The sequence below is a fragment of the Lampetra planeri genome, chromosome 13, assembly GCF_965212315.1.
Source record: "Lampetra planeri chromosome 13, kcLamPlan1.2.h2, whole genome shotgun sequence".
Lineage (NCBI taxonomy): Eukaryota > Metazoa > Chordata > Hyperoartia > Petromyzontiformes > Petromyzontidae > Lampetra > Lampetra planeri.
This window is the reverse complement of record NC_136119.1, coordinates 372,951-389,229: the sequence shown is the minus strand read 5'-3', so window position 1 is coordinate 389,229 and position 16,279 is coordinate 372,951. Positions and strand designations below refer to the sequence as shown.

The 16,279-nt window shown below is 52.3% G+C and overlaps 1 protein-coding gene across 1 annotated transcript; it reads right to left on the bottom strand.

The window, feature by feature from the left end:
• Window positions 1-7,159: 7,159 nt before the first annotated feature.
• Window positions 7,160-15,531, bottom strand: LOC144721857 (protein FAM219A-like). Its single transcript, XM_078599774.1, has 6 exons — window positions 15,442-15,531; window positions 14,176-14,260; window positions 11,636-11,741; window positions 10,081-10,161; window positions 9,389-9,440; window positions 7,160-7,866 (listed from the first exon to the last, which is right to left on the bottom strand). The coding sequence occupies exons 1-6, from the start codon at window positions 15,481-15,483 to the stop codon at window positions 7,723-7,725; spliced, it is 510 nt and encodes a 169-aa protein (XP_078455900.1). The 5' UTR covers window positions 15,484-15,531; the 3' UTR covers window positions 7,160-7,722.
• Between the last annotated feature and the right edge of the window lie 748 nt (window positions 15,532-16,279).

Genomic DNA, 16,279 nt, shown 5'->3' with positions numbered 1-16,279 from the left:
CGTGATTGCCACGTGTAACTGTAAGAAACTTTGATCGTCATTGTTGCCAAGGTACAGACCGTATGGAGCTTTGCTTGGAATTGTTAACAGTGTATGGAATGTTGGGTACTTGCTTGTGATTGTTTACTATGTACGGATTGTCTGGAGTAGTGATTGTGTGTGTTGCCATGTGGGGACTGGATGGAGCATTGCGCCAAACGATTTACTGTACGAATTTCGTATACTGCATATACTGTATTAATCAATTTGGCGATTCTTGGGGTTTGTGTATAGTTTTTTTGCTCTCAAAATTCGAATGCCCTGAGTCCCATGGTTAATGTTGAAGGGGATTTAGAAATGACAGGTTCGGTTTGTTTCAAACTCGCTGGTTGGTTCCTGTCCGTTGTTGCACAGATGATGTCTTTTGTGCGGGAATGCTCCTTGTGTTCTATATGGATCAGGGGTGCGTTTCCGTTAATTGCCGTCAAATTGCGTTGCTCTCTCCACTCGGTTGGTACAGCTGCATTCTGCAATGCGAGTCTCGGAGATGATGTGTACGGATACGGGATGTGAGGTGTATTGTTGTGACCATTGAATATTCGGGATCGTCACAAATTGTGCGTACCTGTTCGGCATTGGATCAGTTCTGTGGGGGATCATAATTCAAATTGTATGTGTTGTGATGGTGTTAAATTGCGATGGTGACATGCTGCCAGGGATTTGGAATTGTGCTGCTGGTTGTCACCTATCTTGGGGCGCAGGTCCTGACCAGGATGGCCCAGTGAGTGTTGCGTGTCTAACATGAACGTTGTGGTCCCGTCATGCTATGGCTGACGGCTTGACCTGACAGCCCGGAGATTGAAACACTCCGTGGTATGTCTAGCCTAGTGGGCTGTGCGCTCACAGGGCTCGGAGAGTGTGGTCCCGTCATGCAATGGCTGACGGCTTGACCTGACAGCCCGGAGATTGAAACACTCCGTGGTATGTCTAGCCTAGTGGGCTGTGCGCTCACAGGGCTCGGAGAGTGTGGTCCCGTCATGCAATGGCTGACGGCTTGACCTGACAGCCCGGAGATTGAAACACTCCGTGGTATGTCTAGCCTAGTGGGCTGTGCGCTCACATGGCTCGGAGAGTGTGGTCCCGTCATGCAATGGCTGACGGCTTGACCTGACAGCCCAGGGATCGAGACACTCCGTGGCTTGTCTAGCCTAGTGGGCTGTGTGCTCACATGGCTCGGGGAGTGTGGTCCCGTCATGCTGTGTCTGACGGCTTGACCTGACAGCCCGGAGATCGAGACACTCCGTGGCTTGTCTAGCCTAGTGGGCTGTGCGCTCACATGGCTCAGAGAGTGTGGTCCCGTCATGCAATGGCTGATGGCTTGACCTGACAGCCCGGAGATCGAGACACTCCGTGGCTTGTCTAGCCTAGTGGGCTGTGCGCTCACATGGCTCGGGGAGTGTGGTCCCATCATGCTGTGTCTGACGGCTTGACCTGACAGCCCGGAGATCGAGACACTCCGTGGCTTGTCTAGCCTAGTGGGCTGTGCGCTCACATGGCTCAGAGAGTGTGGTCCCGTCATGCTGTCTTGACAGCTTGACCTGACAGCCCGGAGATCGAGACACTCCGTGGCTTGTCTAGCCAAGTGGGCTGTGTGCTCACATGGCTCAGAGAGTGTGGTCCCGTCATGCTGTCTGACAGCTTGACCTGACAGCCCGGAGATCGAGACACTCCGTGGCTTGTCTAGCCAAGTGGGCTGTGCGCTCACATGGCTCAGAGAGTGTGGTCCCATCATGCTGTGTCTGATGGCTTGACCTGACGGCCCGGAGAGTGAGACACTCGGGGGTGCGTTGAAACAGTGGGCTGGAGATTCGTAAGGTTCAGGTGGAGTTGTCCTGTTACGTTGGGACTGTATCCCTCAGTTGTTAGGGTGCATGTTGTGCAATGAGTGAACGATGGGTCGTCTCAGCTCGGTCGGTACAGTTATATGCTGCGATGCGAGTCTTGGAGAGAGACTGGGTCGTCTCAGCTCGGTCGGTACAGCTATATGCTGCGATGCGAGTCTTGGAGAGAGACTGGGTCGTCTCAGCTCGGTCGGTACAGCTATATGCTGCGATGCGAGTCTTGGAGAGAGACTGGGTTAAAATCCCACCGATATGGCCGACGTGTGCTACTGGTTGTGACGCCGCGTCGGAAAGGCGGTGGGGTGGTAACATGGAAATCCCCCCCCCGATATGGCCGACGCGTGCTACTGGTTGTGACGCCGCGTCGGAAAGGCGGTGGGGTGGTAACATGGAAATTCCCCCCCGATATGGCCGACGCGTGCTACTGGTTGTGACGCCACGTCGGAAAGGCGGGGGGGTGCTAACGGGTGACTGTCATTGCATGCGTGATTCTAACGGGGGGGGGGGGCTGTGCTGGAGCGTAAGTGGGTTAGCCAGTTTTCATGTATATTTGTTGTTTATTCCCCGTTTTTTATGCGGTTCCCTTTTACCCTCGTCGATTCTGTATATATTACGTGATTGTATTTCTTATCGGTCGCCGGTCATTTATTGATGTTGCTGGTTCGGAGGCACACCTTTTCGATGTTTCACAGTTGTGTTACAGCCGGGGACGGCTGTGTGTTTATACAGGGGGGGGTGATGTAGTGACAGAACGGTCACTACTGTGTTGGCCTGTACGAAGGCTGGGGGCCCCAAAGGGGTGCCTGGGGGGTCACGTGGTGGAGGGATCCGGACCTTCCCAGAGGTGGGGGAAGGGAGGCGTGGCCTGAAGAGAGCCAGCCACGCCGGGGCGGAGCCAGCCACGCCAAACCAAATATAAGCGTGGTGTGAACGCAGAGCGAGGCTGCTGTTGTACTGTACTCCAAGGTGAAGACATCTTCGGTCGTCAAGTCCCGAGTCGTCGTCCTGGGCCAGGCAGGCCGTTGCCTGCCTGGTCCAGTCTGTGTCGTGTTCCAGAGTGTTAGTGAGTTGAGGAAGGTGGTCACCACCTCATGTAGAGTGTTATATTATTTACCGTTTAATAAATAGTGTTGCCTCCAAGTTGCGTGTGTGTGCACCTAATTTGAACCTACTACACATCCAAAGATTAAGACATATTTCTATCCTGGAGCCCTCCGAGTTTATCCTGGCATCTTTTGATGATATGCTTCCTGCATTATTCCTTAAGTATAATTACAACTATTTAAAGTATTATTACAACTATTTAAAGTATTATTACAACTATTATATCTTGACTGATGTGAAGCGGCCTTGAACATTGTGGCATGAAAGCATCTCTTATAAATATTATTAAGTTCAGCCTTACCCGGTCATCTGGCTATAAAATAAAGTTACGTAACAAAACAACCACTGGCGTGGTTGTGGATAATACAACATTAACAAGTAAACGCTTCGTGTCCTCCTGCTACACATATCCGTCCCTGCACATAACGGGACCTGCCAAATATACCTTTGTGTGTCTATATACAGACAGATGCTTGTTATTCGTCGACTACTAACAACACGAGTGCAGTCGTGCGTCGTTCACTCCCGTTTATTTCGTAAGAGTCCAGCAGCGTGTACACAATGTAACCGTCAATGTTTCACGAGACGAGAGTAATGTACAGGCAAGGGTCACAGGGCAGCAGCAGGAGCAGGGCGAGATGCACGGGGTAGACAACCACAGCCACCGTGGACCCATCTGGATGAAGGGCTCCCCCCCACTCCCCGCCGGTCGTGGGGGGGGGGTCATACCTCACCACACTGGCCAGTTCGGTATTGTAAAGGGGCTGGCTGGTGGGGGTGGGGGGAGGCTCAGAACGAGTTTTGATATCGCCGGAACTCGAACTCGGCCGATCGAGGTCATATTGCATTTTGATAACCGTTGCACCATCGCTCCATCCTACAGCCTGAAGCATTAATTGTGCCAAATGCCAGAGGTGGCGATGGATTGGGGAGGCCTTCATTCAGCAGCGGATTGATCATCGCCGATTATAACAATTTCAACTTGTAACGCACACCATTTGCTCACTCTCGAAAACACAGACCGCCGCGGAGACACGAGGAAGCAAAAGAGAGAAGGCAGCGAGCCGGTGGTGCTCGACATAATGAAGGCGTTAACAGACAATGAATGTCTGCAAGTGGGACGAAACTGGAGTATCCGGAGACAACACATGCCCACGAGGGGGCAACGCTCTTATCCAATAACGATGGAACATTTTCACCCATTTTTCTTTTCTGTACCACCTTCGCCTGGCGAGCCAGGGAATCGCTCCTCCTCAACACCGAAAGGGAGTTTCACAACATTTGTGTGATTCACCAACCCTCGCCTCCAGTGTTGGATTACAGGCGTCCATAGCCGACCATCGCCTGACGAAATGTGTTAACCGCTGGTGGACGTTAGGTAACAAATAAAACAAGACGTATCTCTGTCGTAAATACACACTGCTCCAAAAAACCTGGGAGGCTTCTAAAACACTTCCTGCAACAGATGAATCGGCAGATGAATCCTGAACCGGTATTGCCCTTTTGAGTATCATCAGGTAGAGCACCTTAATCCTAACCGGAGTACGCCCTGCTGATGAGATTCAGAGAGGCGACACCAGCGTAGATTGATTTTTATAAGACCAAGAGGCTGATGGACTTGCATCTTACATTGTTTTTATGCTCGTGAAGCAGACCCTTCCACGCATCTTGAATAAGGTTCCAAAAAATTAAATCGCGGCCCATGGGTCACACGAGGCCTACCACTTCTAAATGGCCGCATCAATTGGGTATCAGGAGGGACGGTGACATTTTGGCCTGGCAAGATCGCGTGTCCAATTTTAGGGATATGCTCGGTCAAGAGTCACTCTTGCAAATTAAACTTCTCCTGGTCTCCCGAGTTCTCACCTGATTAAACAAAATTTTAATAAACTTGAATTTTGTCACTGCAAGGGCCTCCTGCGGTGACAGGAGTGTGTGTGGGCGTGTTAATGTGCGGTTGCCTGCCAAAGGTAACGTGGACAGCGTATTGCGCCCTCAAGAAAGAACAAGTTGTTTTTAATCGAAATGCACTTGTTAGGATGAATAACAATTGCACGTGGATTATATACAAACTCAATGATGCTTCACGTGGGATCAGATTCCATACAGATATTATTAAAACATGGGAATCAAACACCACTTGGCTTGTGAGCATACACTCCCGATTCCGTGGGTGCTCTGGCATGATGCCGCACTTACCAACGCTACCGAAATTAAGTGTGACATGAAAGGTCATTGCCCAAAACATCGCCTATCATATATTTTTAAATATATTTTTTCCCTTAAAGGGCCAGTCTTATTGATTCTACTTTGAGTTTTTGTTAAGTGGTAGGTGAATGGTTTTCAAAGCATGTCACCGCATACCGATTCTCATATTGAAAATCACATCAAATATTCAACTCTCACAAAAGTCTTTTACAAGGCAGTACGATTCACGTATTTTACATCCTTGTGCAGTAAACGGTCAAACGTGCAGCCCTGTGATTGCGTGATTGCACCCGTGCTGGTGGAGAGGGCGTCCTACCAAGTACAGGGGTTTAAAAAAAACCTAAAGACTGACAGCGTGCCGGTCAGATCGGTCCAGTTGGGAAGAGCGTCATTTTGTGAACACTACGGAGAAGATTGATGAATGGATCTGTGTGGCAAAGCGTGGAAAAATGCAGTTCGATGAACATGCGACATGCACCGCAGAGGGCACGCGACACGCAAGCACAGGCGTACGCACACACCCCGCAACCCAGCAAGTGGGAACGCTGCACACACACACAGACATCCCCCTCCCCATCCCCACTCCACTCCAGCTCGATATTACAGCCCCTGCACCCTCTCCACCCACAGCACGGAGCTTGGGATAGACCCAGGACTAAATTTTTCACCGAATATATTTTCCCGGGTCGCTGGGAGTATGGAGTAGGTGGTACGTGACTGTGACTAGTGGTGGTAGCCACAATCATAGTGAGAGGTATCCTGGATGTGGGGTGTCGGGTGTAGAAATATTTTCTGGGTCGCTGACCCCAACAGACACGGCTGAAACTACTTAGGTCCCCATGCACGAGCACGATATATCGCCAGGGGCCATGATGAACGAGGGCAATTTTAGGGCAATCGTAGCCAGCAACTGTCATAGGAAAAAACGATTTCTGAGCGACTGCGGCGACCTGGCACAGGCAGCGGTATCGAGTGGCAGGGTCGTGTCTGGCCAATCTTGCCGACAAGTACGTTCGAAGAACAGTGATTGGTCTAGAGCAGCGCACAACCTTGGGCAGGGTGGTCCGCGTGACCTTTGCCTGTGAAGTCATTGGAAGCTGCCGCCTTTGTTGCACATTCGTGGGAGCAGCGATCAAATCTATCTCGGTGCGTCAACAACTACCGGTGACAAATCACGCCAATCTGCTCTAGCCTCATTACGGCCTTGACAGATGGGCAACAATAAATAAGTGGGCTGGGGGCAAGGGGGTCGGGGTCACGGTTAGACTTGAAATTGGGCGAGCTTATTGGGCGAGCATATTGGGCGAGGTCAGGGTTAGGTGGTAACGGGGTTGGGTAACGTCCATGTTTGGGCTCTTCAGCATTCCTCTGCAGCATTAGGTAAATACTGCACGCTCAGTAGTTTCTTCGGCCAGGCCAGCTCTGATGAAGGAACCACGTCCCGGGCTGGATGGGTACTCACAATAAATACATCCTTCGATACGTAAAAAAAATACGTCAATGTAGGAGACAAAGCTAAAGAGTAAATTCTGTGGAATGCAGTCAGATTAAACACTCAGAACACTGTGCACATACACACGCACACACACACACATGAAGATTCCCCATATAGCCTCAACAGACTATAGAGGCAAATGCTGTTAGCAAGCACCTATGAATGCCGGCACAGCACACGAGGTGGTGGTGTGGTCTTCACCATGCCTGACCGCCTTTGTCTCCCCAAATGTAGATTTTTACTCACCGCATAAAGTACTCATTTTTAAGGCTGAGTCGACCTCGGGGAGGCTAGGACTGGTTCAGATATCCGTCACTGGTGTTGGCCGTAAGAATTGATCTCGGATCGCTAACCGCTGTGCCACCGCTCTCCACACACACACACACAACAGCCGCCACACACACAACAGCCGCCACACACACATGCACACACATGCACACAGACGCACAAATACAGCACCGCACACAAGGCATGGGGCGGCATCACATTATTGCTCAACATCGGCCAGAACTGCAGGCCAACTGACCTTTTCATCTGCACAAAGGCAATAAAATAAAGTGGTAAACAAAAAAAGTATCTATATGTCGTCGCAGCACGAGCGCGCTTGTGAAGGTGCGGGCACGCACATGCGCAAGCCCATGACCAAGGAGAGGGGGGGGGCAGCCGGGAACTTGGGGCAAGAAGAGGCGCCGTCGCCATTGCCATTCCGGACAGCTGCTGGAAACCTGACCAGATTGTTCGGTGCGAGAGCTCGCTAAATTGTTGCCGCGGCAACCGGAGACAAAACCCGTGATGGACCACGTAGGGTCTCCCTCGGGGAAAGCGAGGTCACGCGGAGGCCAGCGTGCCGCTCGATTTGCGATTGTTCGTTCATCGCCATGACGACCGCAGTCCCCGGTTCGTCACCATCACCGTCGCCGTGACGACCGTCACCACCGTCACCACCGTGACGACCATCACCCCTGGTCGTCACCGTCACCACGATGACCGCCGTCCTCGGTCGTGGCGGCCAGCACAGCTGCCGACCCCCCGCGGTTACTGAACGGTGCACGAGCTGCAGCAGCACATGCAGGCTTGGCCGACGGGTCGCGGCGGGATGAGGTCCAGGTCCTCATCGTCGGGAACCTCGTCGAGCCGGTACCCGTCCTTCAGCAGCTGCCGGCTCAGGTCAGGGTTGATCTGAGCGGGAATGAGAGGAGACGGGAAATCGTTACGAGAACTGATATTTTTGACAGCAGTTCCCACGGCGAACCCCTACCCCCACCCTGCCATGGTCGCTCTCCATCTCTTTGCACCATTTGGGGTGGCGAGGACTGGAGTTGAGAAACACGGTTCCATGTGTATTGCTGTGTCAAAAGCAACTCATAATAACCTCAATTTTATAACACGCTGCCACTTCCGCCACAGAGTAATTGCTCGTTAACGAAGAGAGAGCGAGAGAACGACTCGGAGGTGCGAGGAAGAACCACAGACAAGCGGGAAGATGGCAACGGCCATGCAGTGAGCCCGTGCCAAATCCCTGCCCCCCCAACCCCCAAGCTCTGTAGTCCTCTGTATATGAAGGTGTTATCATCCGATTGATGATGTTTACGTGTGGGAGAACACCAGAGCACACGCAGAAAACCCAAGCGTGTGCGAGGGGGCAACGCTCTATCTCGCACAAATGGAACAGGTGCTGGACTTCTTCTGGCAAGCCAGGCTATAACATCTCCTTGACGGCCATAGGAAGGGCGTTTCACAACATTTGCGCGATCCACCAAACCTGTCCCGCCTCCACAGTGCTGGATTTCGTAGCAGTAGGGCACAACGTTGGTGCTGTTTTGAATCCCAATTGAGTGACTTACAGGTCATCATATTTTCAACATGGGGATGTTTTGGACAATACCAGTTACACTGTCTGTGTTTTTTAAGCTGTGGGACGAAACCCAAGAACATGGAGGAAACCCATGCAGAACAGGGGCAGAACATACAAATTCCACACACTCGCTCACTCACTCATTCACACTCATTCACACTCATTCACACACTACAGAACAGAGGGAGAACATACAAACTCTACATTCACTCACTCTGAAGGACTAAGAGGTAGAACATACAAACTCTACACACTCACTCACACTCATTCACACACTACAGAATAGAGGGAGAACATACACACTCTACACACTCACTCACACTCATTCACACACTACAGAATAGAGGGAGAACATACACACTCTACACACTCGCTCACTCACACTCATTCACACACTACAGAACAGACGGAGATCATACAAACTCTACACACTCGCTCACTCACACTCATTCACACACTACAGAACAGACGGAGAACATACACACTCTACACACTCGCTCACTCACACTCATTCACACACTACAGAACAGACGGAGAACATACACACTCTACACACTCGCTCACTCACACTCATTCACACACTACAGAACAGACGGAGAACATACAAACTCTACACAGGAAGGCGCCCGAGTCGGGAATTGAACCCAAACACTTCTCGCTGCAAGGGGCTACGAATGTCAACACCGAGGTGTTACCACCCTGCTGTGGCCCATGTTTGGGCCGCTCGAGCAAACGAGCCTGCCCACGCAAATCGCACCTCCGATTAGCACGGCTGGCTATGTATGGTGCGAAAGAAGTTCAACGTACATACATACACACCGCTGAATGCGGCAATCCCGGTCTCACCTCTGACGAGGAGTACCCCGACGAGTGCTGCGACATGTCCAGCTCCTCCTCACTGCGGGGACAACACGGGCGCCAGCGTCACAATGAGGACGCTTGACCGTAGGAACATGGCATTGAACTGGTGGGGGTGCGGAGGGTGACAGTCGCAGACCACCCAACCAATTCACTTCAAATGGCCATGATCTTGGAAGTTAGCAATCATTTCAACTTGTAACACTACACCACCGCTGCAAGGTGTTTGCTTGCTCTCGAAGAGAGAGCGACTTAGAGGCTCGAGGAAGCACAGGCAGCCGGGAAGGAAGCCAGGCAGTGAGCCGGTGCCAAATCCCCCCCCCCAAGCTCGACAATCCTCTGTCGATCAATTAAGGTGTTAGCAGCAAATTAATGAGTGGGAAGGGAGTTTCACTACACCCGTTTACTATCCGCCAACCCTCGCTGCTGCCTCCACAGCGCTGGATCACAGGCAACCACGTGCAGCTTAGCCACCACATCCCAACAATGTTAAGCATGGTTGAGCCTGGTTTAGTAATTCGATGGGCGAGCGCAAACCAGGATTATCCAGGCGAGTGTTGTACGTGTGGAAGTGAGATGGGGCCGGCCGTGGATGACGGTGCCGAGTGCCGCCCCCCTTCGCCTGCCTGGCAGCGGCTACGGCGCCCCATGTGACCTGACGCGTGCCTGTGCGTGCCCACCTGTCGGAGTCGAACTGCACAAGCGGCCGGTGGTCGGCGCTCTGCCCCACGGCCTCGTAGCCCTTGTTGGGAACCAGCAGCCTAGCAGCGTCACCAGACAGTTACCACAGCATCAAGCGCACGGCTCCATCAACATTGTACGCACGGCTCCATCAACATCGTACACACGGCTCTATCAGCATCATACGCACAGCTCCATCAACATCGTACGCACGGCTCCATCAACATCGTACGCACGGCTCCATCAGCATCATACGCACGGCTCCATCAACATCGTACACACGGCTCCATCAACATCGTACACACGGCTCCATCAACATCGTACACACGGCTCCATCAACATCGTACGCACAGCTCCATCAGCATCGTACGCACGGCTCCATCAGCATCGTACACACGGCTCCATCAACATCGTACGTACGGCTCCATCAACATCGTACACACGGCTCCATCAACATCGTACACACGGCTCCATCAACATCGTACACGCGGCTCCATCAACATCGTACGCACGGCTCCATCAGCATCGTACGCACGGCTCCATCAGCATCGTACACACGGCTCCATCAGCATCGTACACACGGCTCCATCAGCATCGTACACACGGCTCCATCACCATCGTACACACGGCTCCATCAACATCGTACACACAGCTCCATCAGCATCGTACACACGGCTCCATCAGTATCGTACACACGGCTCCATCAGCATCATACGCACGGCTCCATCAACATCGTACACACGGCTCTATCAACATCGTACACACGGCTCCATCAGCATCGTACACACGGCTCCATCAACATCGTACACACGGCTCCATCAACATCGTACGCACGGCTCCATCAGCATCGTACACACGGCTCCATCAGTATCGTACACACGGCTCCATCCGCATCATACACACGGCTCCATCAACATTGTACACACGGCTCCATCAACATCGTACAAAAGGCTCCATCAGCATCATACGCACGGCTCCATCAACATTGTACACACGGCTCCATCAGCATCGTACACACGGCTCCATCAACATCGTACGCACGGCTCCATCAACATCGTACACACGCTCCATCAACATCGTACACACGGCTCCATCAACATCGTACACACGGCTCCATCAGCTTCGTACACACGCCTCTATCACCACTCCGTCTATTTCATTATTTCACGCATGACTTCATCATTCACGCACCTTTCTGCCAATATCACTTTCATTACTCCAATATAAATTTCACACCAACAGCACAAACACATTGCCCTGTATTCAACGCTTGGCCAGTGTGGCAAGCTCAGTGTGATGGTGGGTGCAGTAGTGCAATTAAGTGGTGGCGCTGTGGTGAATTGGTGTTGTGGCGGTGGTGTAGTGGTGCTGGTGCGGTGGTGGTGGTCCAGTGTGGTGGTGCAGAACGGCGATGGTGGTGCAGTGCTGATGTGTTGGTGCATTTATGTGGTGGTGATGCAGTATGGTGGTGGTGCTGGTGCAGTGTGGTGGTTGTAGTGTGGTGGTGGTAGTGGTGATGGTAAAGGCGGTGGTGGTAGTGGTTGTGGTACTCACCGTGCGCGGGACAAGACGGAGCGGCTGTTTGGCGAGCGGCGCACGGGCGTCTTCCCGGCGGTGCCGTTGCGTCCTTCGGTCCTCCGGACTCCCTCCCTCTGACGCTCTGCGAAGACAAAGATGGCACACGAGGGGATGGAAGAGTGGCCAGAAGCACATCCGGGCATCTTTGTCTCCCGATTGCTGATGTTTAAACACTGCACAAGGTATTCATTAAAGGCCGAGCCGTCCTTAGGGAGGCTCCAGGACTAGTTCAGGTAATCGTCGCCGATGTGGTGAGTGTGACGGTCTAGCCATTCGACCATCGCTCTGCGCACACACACGCACTGTCACACGCGTACACACGTGTGCTCACAATGACACACACCTGCGCATGCACGCACACATGCACGCGTGTCCAGATACTGACACGCGTACACACTAACACGCAAACACATGCACGCACATGCACACGGACACGCCCATCAAAACCCGCACTTCTGCTGTGCATGCAAATGAGCCACCGCTCTCTCCCAGGCGCCCACCAGTGTTACACGTGGCAATTTGCACAAACAAGTCAAACGCAAGCTTGTGCAACTTGGCCAACAGTTTCTCGAACAGCAAGGGGTCCACGGACCCAGCCGTGCACAAGTTGGGAGTCCTCTTTTCGCCTCCCAAGTGATTTATACATTTCCAAATTTTAGAAAAATGTAGGACACTACTGAAAAGAGGCAGCTTTAGGTCCAGAGAGGGTTTCCTGGGTAAATAAATAACACTGAAAGACAAAGAGTCTCACCCATCCCCGGGTCTACCAATAAATTAAAGCCACAATCAATGCCCACGCACAATGGATTCAAGATTATAAACGTCCTTGATGCAGCAGTTAGATGTGCAAACGTGCAGGACAAATGCTGACCAGCTGGTATTCCCCCTGGCCACTGTGACACGGAGTAGCTACTGTTTGCTTTGCGAGATTTAGGGAGGCAATCATTCACCCCACATCTGTACATCTAAATCAGCTCAAGCCTCCTGCAATCACATGCCTTCTGTGCGGCCACCCCCGAGTCTCGAATCAAACAGCGGAAGTCTGAATCATGGCAATGAATGGAATCAGAGGGGAAATAAATCATCATATGCCAAGACAGAATGATGAAGACCTCATTGCAGATGCCCTTGCCCGAAAGATTGGTAATTCACCAGCATTGGTATAAGCAAGCCACCGGGATGCCGTGGTGGCTAGGAGATGTTAAATACCTCTCCTGGTATGCAGGAGGCCGTGAGTTCTATCCCGACCGTGTGACGCCTGTATATTTGGAGGCTGCATGTTTTCTTTATGGTTGCATGGATTTTCTCCGGTTTTGCCTCCACATTGAGAAACATGCATTTCGAGTATTTGGCTGCAATACCTTTCCACGTAATAAGCCGCTTCGTTGAGTTTTCACTTGTGGCCAGGTCGCTTCTCAAAAATAGCTAAATAGCTCAGTGGGCCTTATCTGGTAAAATTAAAATAGTAGTTGTAGAGTATAGTGCTGATCAGACACTATGTCGATACTGGGGCAGGATTTTGCCTGGATTGAAAGAGTGCTGCTGAAATTATGCACTCCCAAAAGGCTGTGCGGCTGGTGGCTTGTGTAAGAATTTTTATGTGGAGACGATTTGTGAGAGACCACTATCGGCTTGTTTATTATGTCATTGAAGATGCAGGTCACTGGGTGTCGGGGTCCCTGCACCATTTAATCCAACATAAAATCCTAAAACACCGAAACAAAGCAACTTCCCTGATCGTGCCACTTTTTTCAAAAGCCGAATACAACATCCCAAACAAGACACCTCCAGAAAGTGTGGACACGTAGCTACTCAGTGGCATCTCATAACTGTGTCCATTGAGACTTGTGCAGCTTTTCCCGTCAATTATTAACCAACGTTTAATCATTGCCAACATAAAAAAGGCTCAGCCACCTGCCACCCACCCTCGTGCCACCACGTGGGGGTGAGCTGCTAGTGAGGCCATGGCCACTGAAGGGTTGCGCAACCCCTGCTCTCACTTGGCTCCAAGTGTCCCCCTCCCCGCCCCCCACATTTATATAAACACACAGCCACGGTGGCTATCCTGTTCACCTGATCATTTGACGTTGGGAATGGGGGTTTTGTTTCATCGCATCTCACAGAGCTGCACCATGCGAGTCGGTGAAGCGGCCAGGGATGGTGGGTCACGGTGACTGGGAATCGAACTCAGGTGGCCGAGATTGTAGCACAATGCGCGAACCGCTGCACCACCGCTCCACACTATTTTTGCTTATAAGTTAATTCCAAATACAAAATGTCATGCTGCTGGTATCATATTGTTGTTGAAGGAGTAACTTAAAATAGTAGCAGAGAACCCCAGAGACCAGTACTACTCTCATTTGCAAGTGACCTGGGTCACCAAAATGGTAATAAAAAACTACGCCGACATAGGATCTCTCGCGATGCTGGCTCGGCGTCTCAGCCACAGCCCCCTCCGTGCAACTCGGTGGATCCGCTCGGCATCCAGGCGCTGATGAGGGGGGGGGGGCACTCACGGATTTTGATTTGTAGTGGCGAGGGGCGGTAGTTGACGGAGAGGCCCAACTTCTCCTTGCTCCTCCTCTCCGTGTCCTCTGCTTTCTGCAGCGGCCGGGTGGGACATGTCAGGCAGCCCGGGGTCATTTGTTTGACGAGGCCACGGGATAAAATGAAACCGAGAAAGGTGGAGCCGGTCCACAGTATTTTCGACAAACGCCGGCGCTTCACGCTAATAGACTCACCACGCACGTGTACTACGGCCCTTGTTGTTTCACTCCACTGCTGCTTGAGGGCTTCCCTCACACCGTGCGTGTCGTGGGGGTTATTTGACCATACTTCACCACCGACTAACATACACGCTACATTCTATTTTACGCCGAGACAGACCCGTGTCCGTTTATAATTACCCACAAGACATTGCAGTGTATCATACATTGAACGTGAAAAGGCGTAAATGACAAAGTGACGCCGATATAATCAGATTCCAGCGAGTGTGATGAGGTCCCTCGTTACCGATGCCTGAATCATTTAGCGCCGAATTCATCACCACCACCATCATGATCGTCCTGAATGTCCCCACTGTAATCAACTTCTTACAATCGCCACCACCACAGCCGTGAGAAAGGGACCACGCTGGCAAGCTCGCCCCCTCCCACGTCCCTAAAGATCCCCCCTCGCCCAACTTCCCCATCTCCCCGCGGTGTCCGGAGTTCGCCGTCCCTCTTGCTTTCCCGGTTCACTCCCGAATCCCCGAGCAATCCCGGGGTCTGCCATCACCTCTGGGGACCCAAGATTGCCGCTCCCTATGTATGTGTGTTGAACTTCTTTCGAACCGTACGTAGCCAACCCTGCTAAATGGGGGTTCGGGGGAAAGACAACAAACTAAACACAAAAAGCAGTTCGAAAGAAATGAGATCTCAATCGAGATTATTTAAAAGTGGATCGCTCCAGCGGCTTCCTCATATCGAAAGGAAGAGCGTTCCAGACGGCCGCAGGTCCCTCTCGATCCCTCTATCCCCTCTGGACACCCTCACAGGCATCCCCGTCCCCTCTAGGTCCCCTCAGCGGGAATCGCGGGCCGGATCCCCTCACACAGAGTGTCCGATCGTCTTCCTGCGTCAGACGGATCCCTGTGGGTCCCACCCCGCACTGTCCCCCGTGTCCCAGCGGGTCCCCTCAACGGAGTCCCTGCCTCCCCTCCGGATCCCCCACGTTCCTCCTGCGTGTCCTCCTCCTCGGCGTCGCCCCCTACCCCCTCTCGGTCCCCCTCGAGGCCCCCTTACCGGGAGGGTCGCGGGGTCCCCGTGCCGACCCTGCTCCTCCATGGCCCACACTTCCGGGAGGGGCCGTGACGTGCGCGCGCTGCGTTTACATTTCCCAGTGCGCACGCGCAAGCCCCTCGCACTCCCCCCGCCCCCTCCCACCCTCCCAGCGCTCTCCGATTGGATCGGAGGGGGCGAGCGGCTGTGGCCAATTAGAGCGACGGCCACGGCACCGGGTGACCAATGGGAAGCGAGCGCCGGTGCGCATCCGGACTGGGAAATCTAACGGCACGTGATCTTCTGCCCCTCCCCCCCAACGTCCGTGGCTGGCTGAGCGCACGAACCCAAATCTCGCGTCGTTTACGATAAATAACAGAGGTGGGACAAAGTCATTGTTATGCAAGTCCAAGTCGAGTCGCAAGTCATCAAATTCATGACTCGAGTCTGACTCGAGTCCAAGTCACATGACTCGAGTCCACATCTCATAGGTGGGACAAAGTCATTGTTATGCAAGTCCAAGTCGAGTCGCAAGTCATCAAATTCATGACTCGAGTCTGACTCGAGTCCAAGTCACATGACTCGAGTCCACACCTCTGATAAATAATCATGAACTTTGCGATTGTAATTATAATTGCTGGCTAATAATGACGCGTAGTAATAATACTACACGAAGATGGTAGGCATGGCCCAGAGAAGACCGCCGTTTGAAATGCTCAGCGCTGTTGAGCAATCTACGCAGTATCGCTTCCAAATCACTGCAATTTAACTGATTGCACCATCGTTAAACACGCGTTATTAAACGCAGCCATAATAAATACATTCGTCAATGACCACGATTGTGTGGACTCAGGCGACGTTT